This window comes from Oreochromis niloticus, linkage group LG7, assembly GCF_001858045.2.
Source record: "Oreochromis niloticus isolate F11D_XX linkage group LG7, O_niloticus_UMD_NMBU, whole genome shotgun sequence".
NCBI classification, from domain to species: Eukaryota; Metazoa; Chordata; class Actinopteri; order Cichliformes; family Cichlidae; genus Oreochromis; species Oreochromis niloticus.
Genome location: NC_031972.2, coordinates 44,387,990 through 44,399,178, shown reverse-complemented (window position 1 = coordinate 44,399,178; position 11,189 = coordinate 44,387,990). Strand labels below are relative to the sequence as shown.

Sequence of the window (11,189 nt, the reverse complement as noted above, 5' to 3'; positions counted from 1 at the left end):
ATACCAGGTTTCTGAAAATAATGAAAACCGACTGGAAAAAAACTATGAACTCAGAAAGCCAACTTAAATTTTAAAAAGTATAAAAAAGAATAATAAATTATACTTTACACTATAGTTAAGCTTAATATTGGCGATAATTACGATTTAGTGCATCATTGTTATTGCAATGATGCTTACTACTATTAAATATAGTCTTTATAATTTAGGAAACATACTTCCTATTGGCTACCACAATAACGCTGATATGGTATATATTTCAAAGCTTCAACAAATTCTTAGACATGAGGTGTTAGACTATCCAACCGAGCAACAATGTAGCCGTAATAGTCTCATTTAAGTGCTGCATTTAAACTGAATTTATATACAGTACATGTTTATGTGGCCTCCTTTATACTTTTTAACTCCCTTACATTTAAACGTTGTTGTTTTTACCCTACTTTATTTATTTAACACGTTTAACACCGTCAAACTTGCTAGTATAACTTTGAGAGTGTTTTGTTTTTTGTTTTTTGTAATAGTTCCACATAGGTTACCGATATCATTTCTATCGTGTGAAAACACAAACTCCGGGTTAGGTTGAGCTTTTTTGTCGGCCAACTGAAAATCGCCACCCGGCAAAAATGATGACAGCGTGACGTTTCAGCAGCATCCTCCCTGAATGTCCAAGGTATCTGTTTACGCTAGCTTTGTGAAAACTAACATCTCATAAAGTTTACTGCATAGCGTTTGAGTCCAGTGTTTGTGTATAGTTTGTACGAAAGCACGTTTTTGTTGCAAAACGCGCTAGGGTCAGAGTTCCTAACTGCTAGCATAGTTAGCAACCACAGCATGCTAGCAGGTTTAGCGCGATGCAATGCTAGCAGCTAAGCTATGTGACTGGCCAGTTGTAGTAGTCCGTAATAGGAGGCTTTTCTGGGCTTTTTCCGCGAAGTACAATCTAGATAGATGCCCCACTAGACCAGGGCGTTTGGTACTGATATTATACTGGTACTACCTGTGCAATATTAAGCTTAAAACAAAAAAAAAATATCCCGTCAATCAGCACATGTTTGCCCTAGTTGAGTGTGTAACTGTACAACCAAAGTCGCTTGTACCCGCACTTTTTATAGACTATATTTGATTTAGAGTACATACAGGATGAACCTAAGCTCTCGTTGATCGTGGGGGGCAAATTGGACTGGATGTTAAGATTGCTACTAAAGCTGGTTTATGAAGATCAAATATTCGGCCATGACATACTTAATTTGTAGAAATTGGCTGATTAATTATTAAGGACGTACAGATTATGAAGAAGTATTCACAAGTAGTCACGTCATTATTAAGATGATGAATATGTAAAACGATTACTCATGGGCTTTGGAAAAATAAGAGTTTAATTTGGAAACGAAATCCTCAAACTTTAATTATAAATACGTTAAAAATATAAAGTGTTGTGTGTGAAGTCAACTAAATCTGCCACTGCGTGGTGGGGAGTTGGACTGAGATCTGTGGTCTGGTGATATTTTTAAAAAGCAGCTACAAAGTCGTCTTTCCAAACTTGCTTATGGGTAACTTTATGTTTTTATATTTTTGGCATTTTGTTATGAAGCACTTTTTGATATTTGCCTTGAAAGGTGCTGTAGAAAAATGTTTTAATTTACTTTAACTTTACTTTTATGTTGAGGCCAAATAATGTGCCAAAAGGCAAAACAACCATGACCACAAATAGAAAGTGGGACACTAGTCATATTATTTCATATAGTTTTAATAACTTGCTACAATCCAACATCGTAATTGAAATGAGCATTCAGTGATAGGTAGATGTGTCCCTTTTTCAAGGGAAATCAAGACATCGAAACTCTTTCCGCTCTTTATCACACTATCTTTGAACACATGCTGATAGGCCTGAATCATTCAATATGGCTTCAATTTAAATGCGCAACCAAACTGTCAGAAGATATCTGCAGTAAATTAAAAGCACATAAACACTGGTGCATCTCAGCAAACACTGAGCATTAGAGTATAATGACTACCTTTAAGTACATATTGTTAATCTTTCAAGCTAACCTGTACAAGAGCTCTAGCACACAGAAACAGATAAGCCACTGGGTTGTCTGTAGTCTTAATTTTCAAATCTATTAACCGCTCTTCCTTATAATATAAAATAAGTACTGGTGTGTTGATTTTCAGTGCCCCCATGGATGACCTGACCCAAGCCCTCTCGGCCAGCTTTGCTGTGTCCAAGGAGCCCAACAGTACAGCCTGCCCCCACCCTCGGCTGGCCCAGTACAAAAGCAAGTACAGTGTGCTGGAGCAGAGTGAGCGACGGCAGCGTTTTCTTGATTGGCAAAAAAGGTAATCATCCAGCTCATTATTTAGCATCTACAGTCTTACCTGTTTATTAGGTACATATTTCCTGGACCCTCTTTGATATTCCGAACTGCTTTAATTCCTCATGGCCCAGATTCAACAAGGTACTGCTAACAGTCCTCAGAGATTTTGCTCTACACTAACATTATTGTGTCACACAGTTGCTCCAGATTTGTCAGCTTTGTCCAGGAGACGAATCCTCTTCACCACTGTGAAGGTCATTTGAGTACAGTGAACTCGTCATGCTCAAGAAACCAGTTTGAGATGATTCTTTATGACATGATGTGTTACCTTGCACTATGTCATCAGAAAATGAGTAAGCTGTGGTCATAAAGGGATGAACATATTCATCAAGAACATTCAGGCAAGCTGTGGCGTCTTACATGCATCAGTTGGCGCTAAGGGGGAAGGAGCATGTCAACAATTATCCCCCATACTGCCACAGCCCCAACTCAACTCAGATTTATTTATAAAGCTTGTTTTGGTAAATGTTAAGCGTGGGACACTTCCAAGTATCTGATCAGCTCACCGGAGGGACCTGGAAGCTGAATAGGGTTGTAAGAGGTCAGAGATGTAGGAAAGAGCCAAACCATGAACGGCTTTTCTTGAACTCCGTTCAAATCCTCACTGGCAACCAGTGGAGATCAGCTAAAACAGGTGTAAAACACTATATGTTTACACTGCGCCATGCAAAAGCATCTCAGTGACTCTTTTTCCATTTCTTATTTTAGTAAAAGGTTAAACTATGTCAACCATGCACGGCGTCTGGCTGATGGGGATTGGACGGGGGCAGACAGTGATGGGGAGGAAGATATGGAGAAACAGGAGGAGGGAGAACGAGCAAAGGATGGCAACACAGAAGAGGAGGAGATGGAGATCGAGAGGAGGAAGCTGCCAAAACATTATGCAAACCAGGTCAGTGTTTGATGCATGGACATGCTCCCATTCTGTGTGAAGTTTTGTTGTATTCCTGTGTTTTGCAGCAGAGGGCGCTTGAGTCCTAAAGTTACACCTCCGGTCTGGAGAATAGAGCAGCCAGATCCCAACAAACAAAGCATGGAACAAAGAGTTTGTTTGTGTGGGAAAGTTTTTATTTCCGAGTCTGAAAGAAAAGTGTCTTTTTTGGTGTACTAACTTCTGAATACTAAAGCTAGCTAAAATGTGGCATGACAGTCTGTTATAAAGTGGGGCTCCTGGTCACCAAACATGAAACTCTGTAATAACTCACACTGTTGTGTTCATTTTCATTGTCATTCTTGTAGGCTTAAATAAAGTTTTGATGAAGGTGATATGTCCCTTTTCCTCCTCAGCTCATGCTATCAGAGTGGCTAGTGGATGTCCCATCAGAGCTGGACACTGATTGGCTGATGGTGGTCTGTCCTGTGGGCAAAAGATCTCTGATTGTTGCCTCTAAGGTAGGAGCCGCTCTTCTTTTCTTTGCCTCCATGTTGATGCTTGTTTCTGAATTTCAGAATCTAACTTTAAAGGCATCTCTATAAAAATTCCTTTTTTGTAGTCACTATTCACAGCGATGACTGAAACAGAAGGCTTACTGATTTCTGAATTTTTGAATCATCAGATTGTCATCTTCCAGTCCTGATCAAAAGTCGTATCAGTCTTTGAAAAACAGCAGTCAGTATTTCCTGCAGTTTGAGTGCAGTGCTAAAGTGAGTGTGTTTGGAGAGGATTGTTGTACTTTGCATCTGTTGCTTTTTATTTCAACGCTGCCTTCCTGGTATTGCAGAGCACGATGTGGATTGTGTCTGTGTTGAAATGAGCCACCTTGTCAGAGCTACGCTGCCCAATATCTTAATAATGTGTAACAGTTTGAGAGAATTTTCCTCGAGCTGCGATAAAGAGTCACAGTCAGTAGATTAGAATCAGTAGATTAAATTAGAAAGATGACTGTGTGCTCCAGAAATGATTAAAAAAAAGCAACACGGAGGTTTTTAATGTGTGTCATGCTTATACTACTTTTCTCCATTTAGAAAGTGCGAAAATAAAGCGAAGAATTTGGTTTAAAAGCTGAAAAATACCTACAAAATAATCAGAAGGGATCTTCTTGAGCGTTTTTTGGCGGGTTTCCTCTTTAAACTTGTGGCAGCATGCTGATTTTGAGCTCAAGTAGGTCATCAGCACCTGAAGTCATCCATCCATCATCACCCAATTTGCAAGTTGAGCTGACTGTGTTGTGTTTGCATTGCCATTCATTTAACTTGGCAACTAGGGATGGGAATCGAGAACCAATTCTTGTACAACCCCTTCCCAGTAGTCCAATTCCTTGGAATTGTTTGTCTGCATATCAATCCTGCTTATCAGTTCTTGGACTCACAGCTGATTTCAGTTCATGTGTCAGAGGAGGGAAATAGCAACGCAGTCCATGACATGGATATAGACATATTATTTTTATTGCACAAAAGGACAAGATAAATGATAAAGTGCAAACTGCACCAAGGATAGAAACAACTGCATTATGCTGCTTACACAACTTCGGTTCTTTGCAAGCATCTGCACAGACAGCATGCTAACGCTAAGCTAGCCAAGAACCCAGAGTGAAAGCTGAGTGAATGCCGACCCCAGCAGCCAGACCCTGAACTTCAACAGGTAACGAGCAGCGGAGCAGTCAGGCTGCAGCCTCCCTTGCTACCCGTTTCCCTTTCTAAAGCAGAATCACTGTAGCGATGGCTTTTTTCTTCTGGTTTTCATCTTTGCTCTGTGTGGTCAACTTTGTATTCTACTAAGACAAAGATCTTAAAGATGTGTCCTCATTAAGGATTTGTGTTGGTGTGTGTGGTTGTAGCCTCAGGTTTATATTGTTAAATAGTGATCATGAAACGGTGTTTCAGCTATTTTACAGAGTAGCATGAAAGTAATGCAACCTGCAGTATAATAAATTACTTTTTCCTGGGAGTAATTAAATAATGTACTGGATTACTTTTAAGAAAGGCGTTCTGTGTTATATGTTTAATGATGACTTTTTTGAGCAATGACTCGAACACTGATCACACCAAAGAGAGGAAATACCTTTAACAAACATGCACAAACATTTGACCCACAGTATGCAATTAACTTGAATGAATGTAATTTCTTTATTGCTGCTTACCGATGGTGGGGACTGCCAAAACAGAGCCAATGAGAAGCGATAAGAGAATTGGAATCACTGAGTTCTTATCAAGTCCAATCCTTATTGCCAACAACAAAAAAGCAGGGCGAGTTTGAAAGCAGGAGCTTCAGAGGCACAGAGGAGATAAAATACCTGATATGCATGTTTAAAATCCAAATATTAGATTTTTTCTTTCTGTCCCTTGTGTTCTTCTACTGCTGTGCATATAATCCTGGCTGTACCAAGGCTGTAAATTATGGGAGAAGGAGAGCAGAAATCATAAACAATATTAGTGTGGTGTATATTGAGATCACCAATATACATTAAAACCATTGCTCATTAAGTTTAGAAAACTTGGTAACTGAACTTTAAAATGTGCCTTTTTAACCCTAAAAAGGAGCAGTGCAGGTTGCAGGTTCACCTGTGGATGCCTTTTTACACCTCTTTCTTCCTTTAGATGAGTATTGTTGATGACCAGCGTGATTTGGTCAGAGCTCAAATAAATAGTGAGTTTGAGCTTTAAAGAGGGAGCAGGAGTGCACTGCTGTACCAACTAAGGATTTTAAACAAAAGAAAAAAATCAGGAGCGTGATTACAGCACACTAACTGTTTCATCTTTATTATTTCGTTTTGCAAAGATCATCATCTGAAATAAGAAGCAGTTCATTAACCAGCAGTGAGGAAAAGTATGTCGAATAGAAGGTGTTCTGAGAATGAACTGTGTTGTGACAAAACTCCAAATCGACGAGTGAAATTGGAGTCAAGTTGCGTGGAGGCAGGGGGAGCGGTGATCCCCAGGACGACTTCTGTTGATTCATGAGAAACAAGAAAGTCAAAAACCAACCGCAGACAAACCCTTTAAGATCTTATATCCTCTGTAGAAATTTCAATATCGTCACCAAGACATCAATTTAGGGAAGTGAAAGCAGCTATCGTAGCCTCTTGTGAAAAAGTGCACTTGGGTTTTTTTTCCTTAGCTGTTTATGTAATTTAGCCTTAAATATGCAATTTACCTGATGATGCTGATGTTCATGAGTAATGGCAAGGCTGTAAAATGCTTGGATAAGATTCCTTGAAATTGTTGTCATGTCAAGGAAACTGAACTGCCCCCATTTTCTCTCTTACTGCCCCCAGAAGCTAGTGTTGTACTAGTGTTACTGAAACCACACACCCTCTGATGCAACCATGGAGAAAATCATAATGACTGTGCATCTACAGTAATCTGGTTCCTTGTTCATTATATCACGGCTCGAGCTCGCTGTCAATGAATTCCCTGAATCAGCACCAAAAACAAACAAAAAACAAGATTGCCAGATTAAGATGAACATGTTTTCCATGTCCCGAGGAAGGGTGAATGAGACTAAGCATTCACGCTTGATTAAGACTGTGGTCCTCATACTGTTGGTGAAACTGTGCTGTGAAAACTGAGCTCCTTCTCTATATGATTACTTCTCTGTGTGTTAAATGACTGATTACAACTACATTACAATTAAAAACTGACAACATGGGTCATAAAAGTTCTTGCTACACTTATGTGAAGAGCTTTGCCTCATTTGATGATACACTCGCTGCTTTTTTACGTCACCTTGCTACTGCCGTCAGACCTGCTTTTACACTGTAGTTATAAAGGGTCAGCAGCAATCCTCGGGTCAGCTGTGGTGTCTCAAACAATGCTCGGATGCCACAAATATCCCCCACACTATTACACCACCATCAGCAGCCTGAGCCCTTGATACAAGGCAGGATGGATCTGTGCTTTCGTGTTTACACCATCGACTGAATGTGACAGCACAAATTGAGATTCATCACACTTCTTCTGCTGCTGTAGCCCTTCTGCTTCAAGGCTCAACGTCATGCTGACCGAAAGAGATGCTCTTCTGCATATTTTGGTTGTAGCGAGTCATAATTTGAGCCATTGTTCCCTTCCAATCAGATTGAAGCGGTGTAGCTGTGCTCAGTGTATACCTAATAAAGTGGCCAGTGAATGTAAATTTTTATCTCCTGTGAGCTGACCTGCGGAGCTCTAAATGCACTGCACTTGTCTGATAGCTGCCTTTGATGTATGGAGAAAATAAGGAGAAGCATAATAGGAAAATACATGCTAGTTATTTTTCTCCCTTTTAACAGTTGAACATAGAAACGTCTTTAACAATGTTTAACTCCTGCTCTTTAATGCTCACATTGACAGAATTGTGGAGACATGCAAATGAAATGATAACAGTGGTTTCTTCCCTCCTGTATTGTTTCTGGTTTTCTTCTAAAGGGTTCCACTGCAGCGTACACCAAAAGTGGCTATTGTGTGAACCGTTTCCCCTCCCTGCTGCCTGGTGGGAACAGACACAACTCTGCTATGGGAAAAGGTAGGTGGGCCCGACTGTGTATTTGGATCTCTATAATGGGCCACTTAGGCATTTTAACAACACGAGGAAGTGCTCCGCAAACAGCAGGTTCTCCCATTCACCTGTGAGTTTATTTCATTTCAGCCACATCGAAACAGCTTCCAGGCTTTTTTTTTATGTGATAATCACAAAGCTTTTTCACATCCTTTTCAACTCCACCTATATTAGTGGGACAATCGGTACAGCTCACTACATGGAATTAGGCAAGTAGTTGACTGGCTGGAGTTTTGTGTATGAAGTACAAGTGCAGACGATTTCCATTTGATTAGATGATATTATCATTTAAGAAAAGAAAACTATGGAATGTGAGTTTCAGATATTTCCGTTAGTTTAGGCAGCACTGCATTTCTTGTGAAGAGATTTTTACTCAGATTAAAACTACCAAAGCGGAAATTACTGAGAAAACCTGATTTCAAGGGGGGGCATTTACAGAAAAGAGACAAGTTTAAAAACCTGACAAAGCAGTAACAAAGAGCCCGAGCAAACAGTTCAAAGGAGAAATCCACTGCTGACCAAAACAGCTTTGTGATCCCCCCAAGACTTTTGGGAAAATATTCAGTGGGCTGACAGAATAAAAGTTTAACTTTTTTGAAGGTTTGAGTCCTGTTACATCTGGTGTAGAACTAACACTGGATTTCATAAAGAGAACATCAGACCAGCACACAAACATGGTGGTGGTAGTGTGATCTTCTGGGGCTGCTTTGCTGCTTCAGGACCTGAACGACTTGCTGTAATTAGTGGAGTCTAAAAAATCGTTGGATTATGCAGCTGTACAATGATCAATACACCAGCAAGTCCACCTCTGACTGGCTAAATAACAAACTAAATGAAGGTTTTGGAGTGACCTACTCAAAGTCTGGAATGGATTTTGCATGACTTTAATGGACCATTCATGCTCAAAACCCCCCAATGTGACTGAATTAAAACAATTTTGGCAAAGAAGAGTGAGACAAAATTATTATTATGAGTTATCGCAAACAGTTGGCTGCAGTTGTTGCACAAGGTGTTAGGATTAGGGAGTAATTACTGGGTCACAGATGGTCAGGTAGGTTGGATAACTTAAATCCCTTAATAAATGAAATCATTATTTAAAAGCTGCATTTTGTATTTATTCAGGTTATCTGTATCTGATATTACTTTTTGTTTGATGATCTGAAGCATGTAAGTCTGTCAAATATGCAAAAAAACAACAACAAGAAATCAAGAATAGAGTAACTACTTTTTCACAGCAGTGAATATCTGGTCCTTTGTAATATGAAGTTATACATTCTTATTTGATTTTATTCATTGAGAATGAAGTTGTAATAAGAGTTTAAATCTTCTTTTTTTAATGTGCTGCACGCAGACTACACAATCTTGGACTGCATTTACAGCGAGGTGGACAGAACTTACTACATTCTGGACGTCATGTGCTGGAGAGGCCACCCGGTCTACGACTGCCCAGTAAGACTGTCTTCTAATCTTGCAGCAATCCAGGAATGCTTGTCTAATTGCATAAGTAGCAGAGTCTGGGACACAGATGTGCCTTATGTTGGGGTTTTTTTTTGTGTTGCCATGTTGTCCAGTTCATTGGCTCAGAAGGTGAAAAGCAGTTTTTTGTTTTCACTGCTTGGTTTCTCATCAACAGACCGAGTTCCGTTTCTTTTGGCTCCAGTCCAAAGTCCAGGAGACCGACAGCCTATCGGAGATCACCAAACGCAACCCTGTGTGTACCAGCACCACAAATCAAAGCCTTTTTCTTTGTGCCTCCATTTTTTTATGGAGTTTTTTAAGTCCAAGTTTATTGTTTGTTAATTGGGACACTGCAACGTGTTTACACAGTCACACATTGTCTGCATTGTGTTTGTTGTGCCCTGCTGATTATTTCCACACATGGTTTGAATAAAATCCCAAACTTAAACGCGGAACTCCTCAGGCCGAGGAGAAAAAAGAAAATCAGTCCCCCAATTTCTGTATTAATTGCGCCCTAAAGTGACACATCTTTAAGGTTATGGATGTTTGTGGAAGCCTGAGAGAGCTTGGAGTTCAAGGTCCACCTATTCATTCTTAAGTGTTTGTGTGGTACTGCCAAATCTGTGCTAAATCAGGTTCAGTGCTTATTGAGTAGATTCGTCACTGGAAGGCAAATTCTCACATGTGACAAGAAGGCAAATTGTGTTTTGAGCTAGCAGTGTGGTTCTCTGATTTTGTTTGGTCCCACAGTTCCGGTTTGTGGGGCTCCAGAGCACAGACTGCACAGCAGAATCAATAAAGGCAGCCCTGGCAGCAGAGTACAGCTTCAGTGTAAGAGCAGACTGTGAATCATTTATCTCCAGTTATTCTTTAAATGCAAACAGTGTTTCATGTTTGCCTTAATTCTGGTTTTCCGGTTGCAGGTGGATGGTCTCCTCTTCTACCATCGGCAGACCCACTACACCCCTGGCAGCACCCCTCTGGTCGGCTGGCTTCGCCCTTACATGGTCACTGACATCCTGGGTATAGAAGTTCCTGCAGGACCTCTCACCAAGAAGCCGGAATATGCCAGCCATCAGCTACAGCAGATCCTGGAACATAAGAAAACATCAAGCGAAGTCCGCCCAGCCAACAGAAGCGGAGGTTATGAGTTAGAGTACCTGTCTACTCCAGACCAGGGCAGTGAGGACGCTCTGAACTCTTTGAAACAGACGCCAATACGAGAAGCATATATGGAGATCTGAGTGGGAGGCTTAACGAGATGCAAATTCTGAATGGTGGTGAAAGCCCATATATGGTTCTTTAGAATGTCTTCTGAATGGTTCTGCAGATCTGACCAATTGCAAAGCATGGCTAATTTTAATCCGGCACTGCTCTGGACGTCCTCAGAGTGCAGATTACTGGACCTGTGCTGTAAAAAATACATTCTGACACTTACAGGCTGTACCTGCTTGAAAAGACTTGCCTCACACAGTATTTCACCACATGCATATTCCTAACATGCGTCTGCAGCTGCAGTAAGAATAGAATTAGAGACGTGTTGGCATAAATGGCCAAAGTGCAGCACAGTGAATGTTGTGCTCTGCCCTTTTTTTCACATGAGCAGGGTCTTGCAAAAGAAGCATCTCATCCTTACGGTTGTCAGGGTTTGCAGGTTTATTGCAGAAATTTTTGGAGCAGTGCGCTCATTAGCTGAGCAAACGCTACAGAGTCTGCAAAATGAACACTCAGCAATTTGGAAGGCGCGGTAATGCTGACTGGTCACATCCTGTTAGTTAGTGCTTATCAGCAACAGGGACATGGGTTTTTACAATGTAATGTTGAATTTGAAATTGCTTAGGAAATGTTTTAAACTGTGTATTCTAAATAAATGTTTTTTATCTGCC

At 40.4% G+C, this 11,189-nt stretch overlaps 1 protein-coding gene across 1 annotated transcript; it reads left to right on the top strand.

Moving 5' to 3' along the window:
* The first annotated feature begins 512 nt into the window (after positions 1-512).
* Positions 513-11,189, top strand: snupn (snurportin 1). Its single transcript, XM_003447519.4, has 9 exons — positions 513-667; positions 2,170-2,334; positions 3,081-3,264; positions 3,660-3,764; positions 7,716-7,812; positions 9,197-9,294; positions 9,479-9,556; positions 10,054-10,134; positions 10,227-11,189. Exons 2-9 carry the CDS (start codon positions 2,177-2,179, stop codon positions 10,545-10,547), a joined length of 1,122 nt encoding a protein of 373 aa, XP_003447567.1. The 5' UTR covers positions 513-667; positions 2,170-2,176; the 3' UTR covers positions 10,548-11,189.

Bases quoted from the DNA above. Each gene is read 5' to 3' on its own strand.
- snupn (XM_003447519.4), top strand. From the start codon at position 2,177: ATGGATGACCTGACCCAAGCCCTCTCGGCCAGCTTTGCTGTGTCCAAG. The intron at 3,265-3,659 runs GTCAGTGTTTGA...TTTCCTCCTCAG, and splicing joins CAAAACATTATGCAAACCAG to CTCATGCTATCAGAGTGGCT. The intron at 7,813-9,196 runs GTAGGTGGGCCC...TGCTGCACGCAG, and splicing joins CAACTCTGCTATGGGAAAAG to ACTACACAATCTTGGACTGC.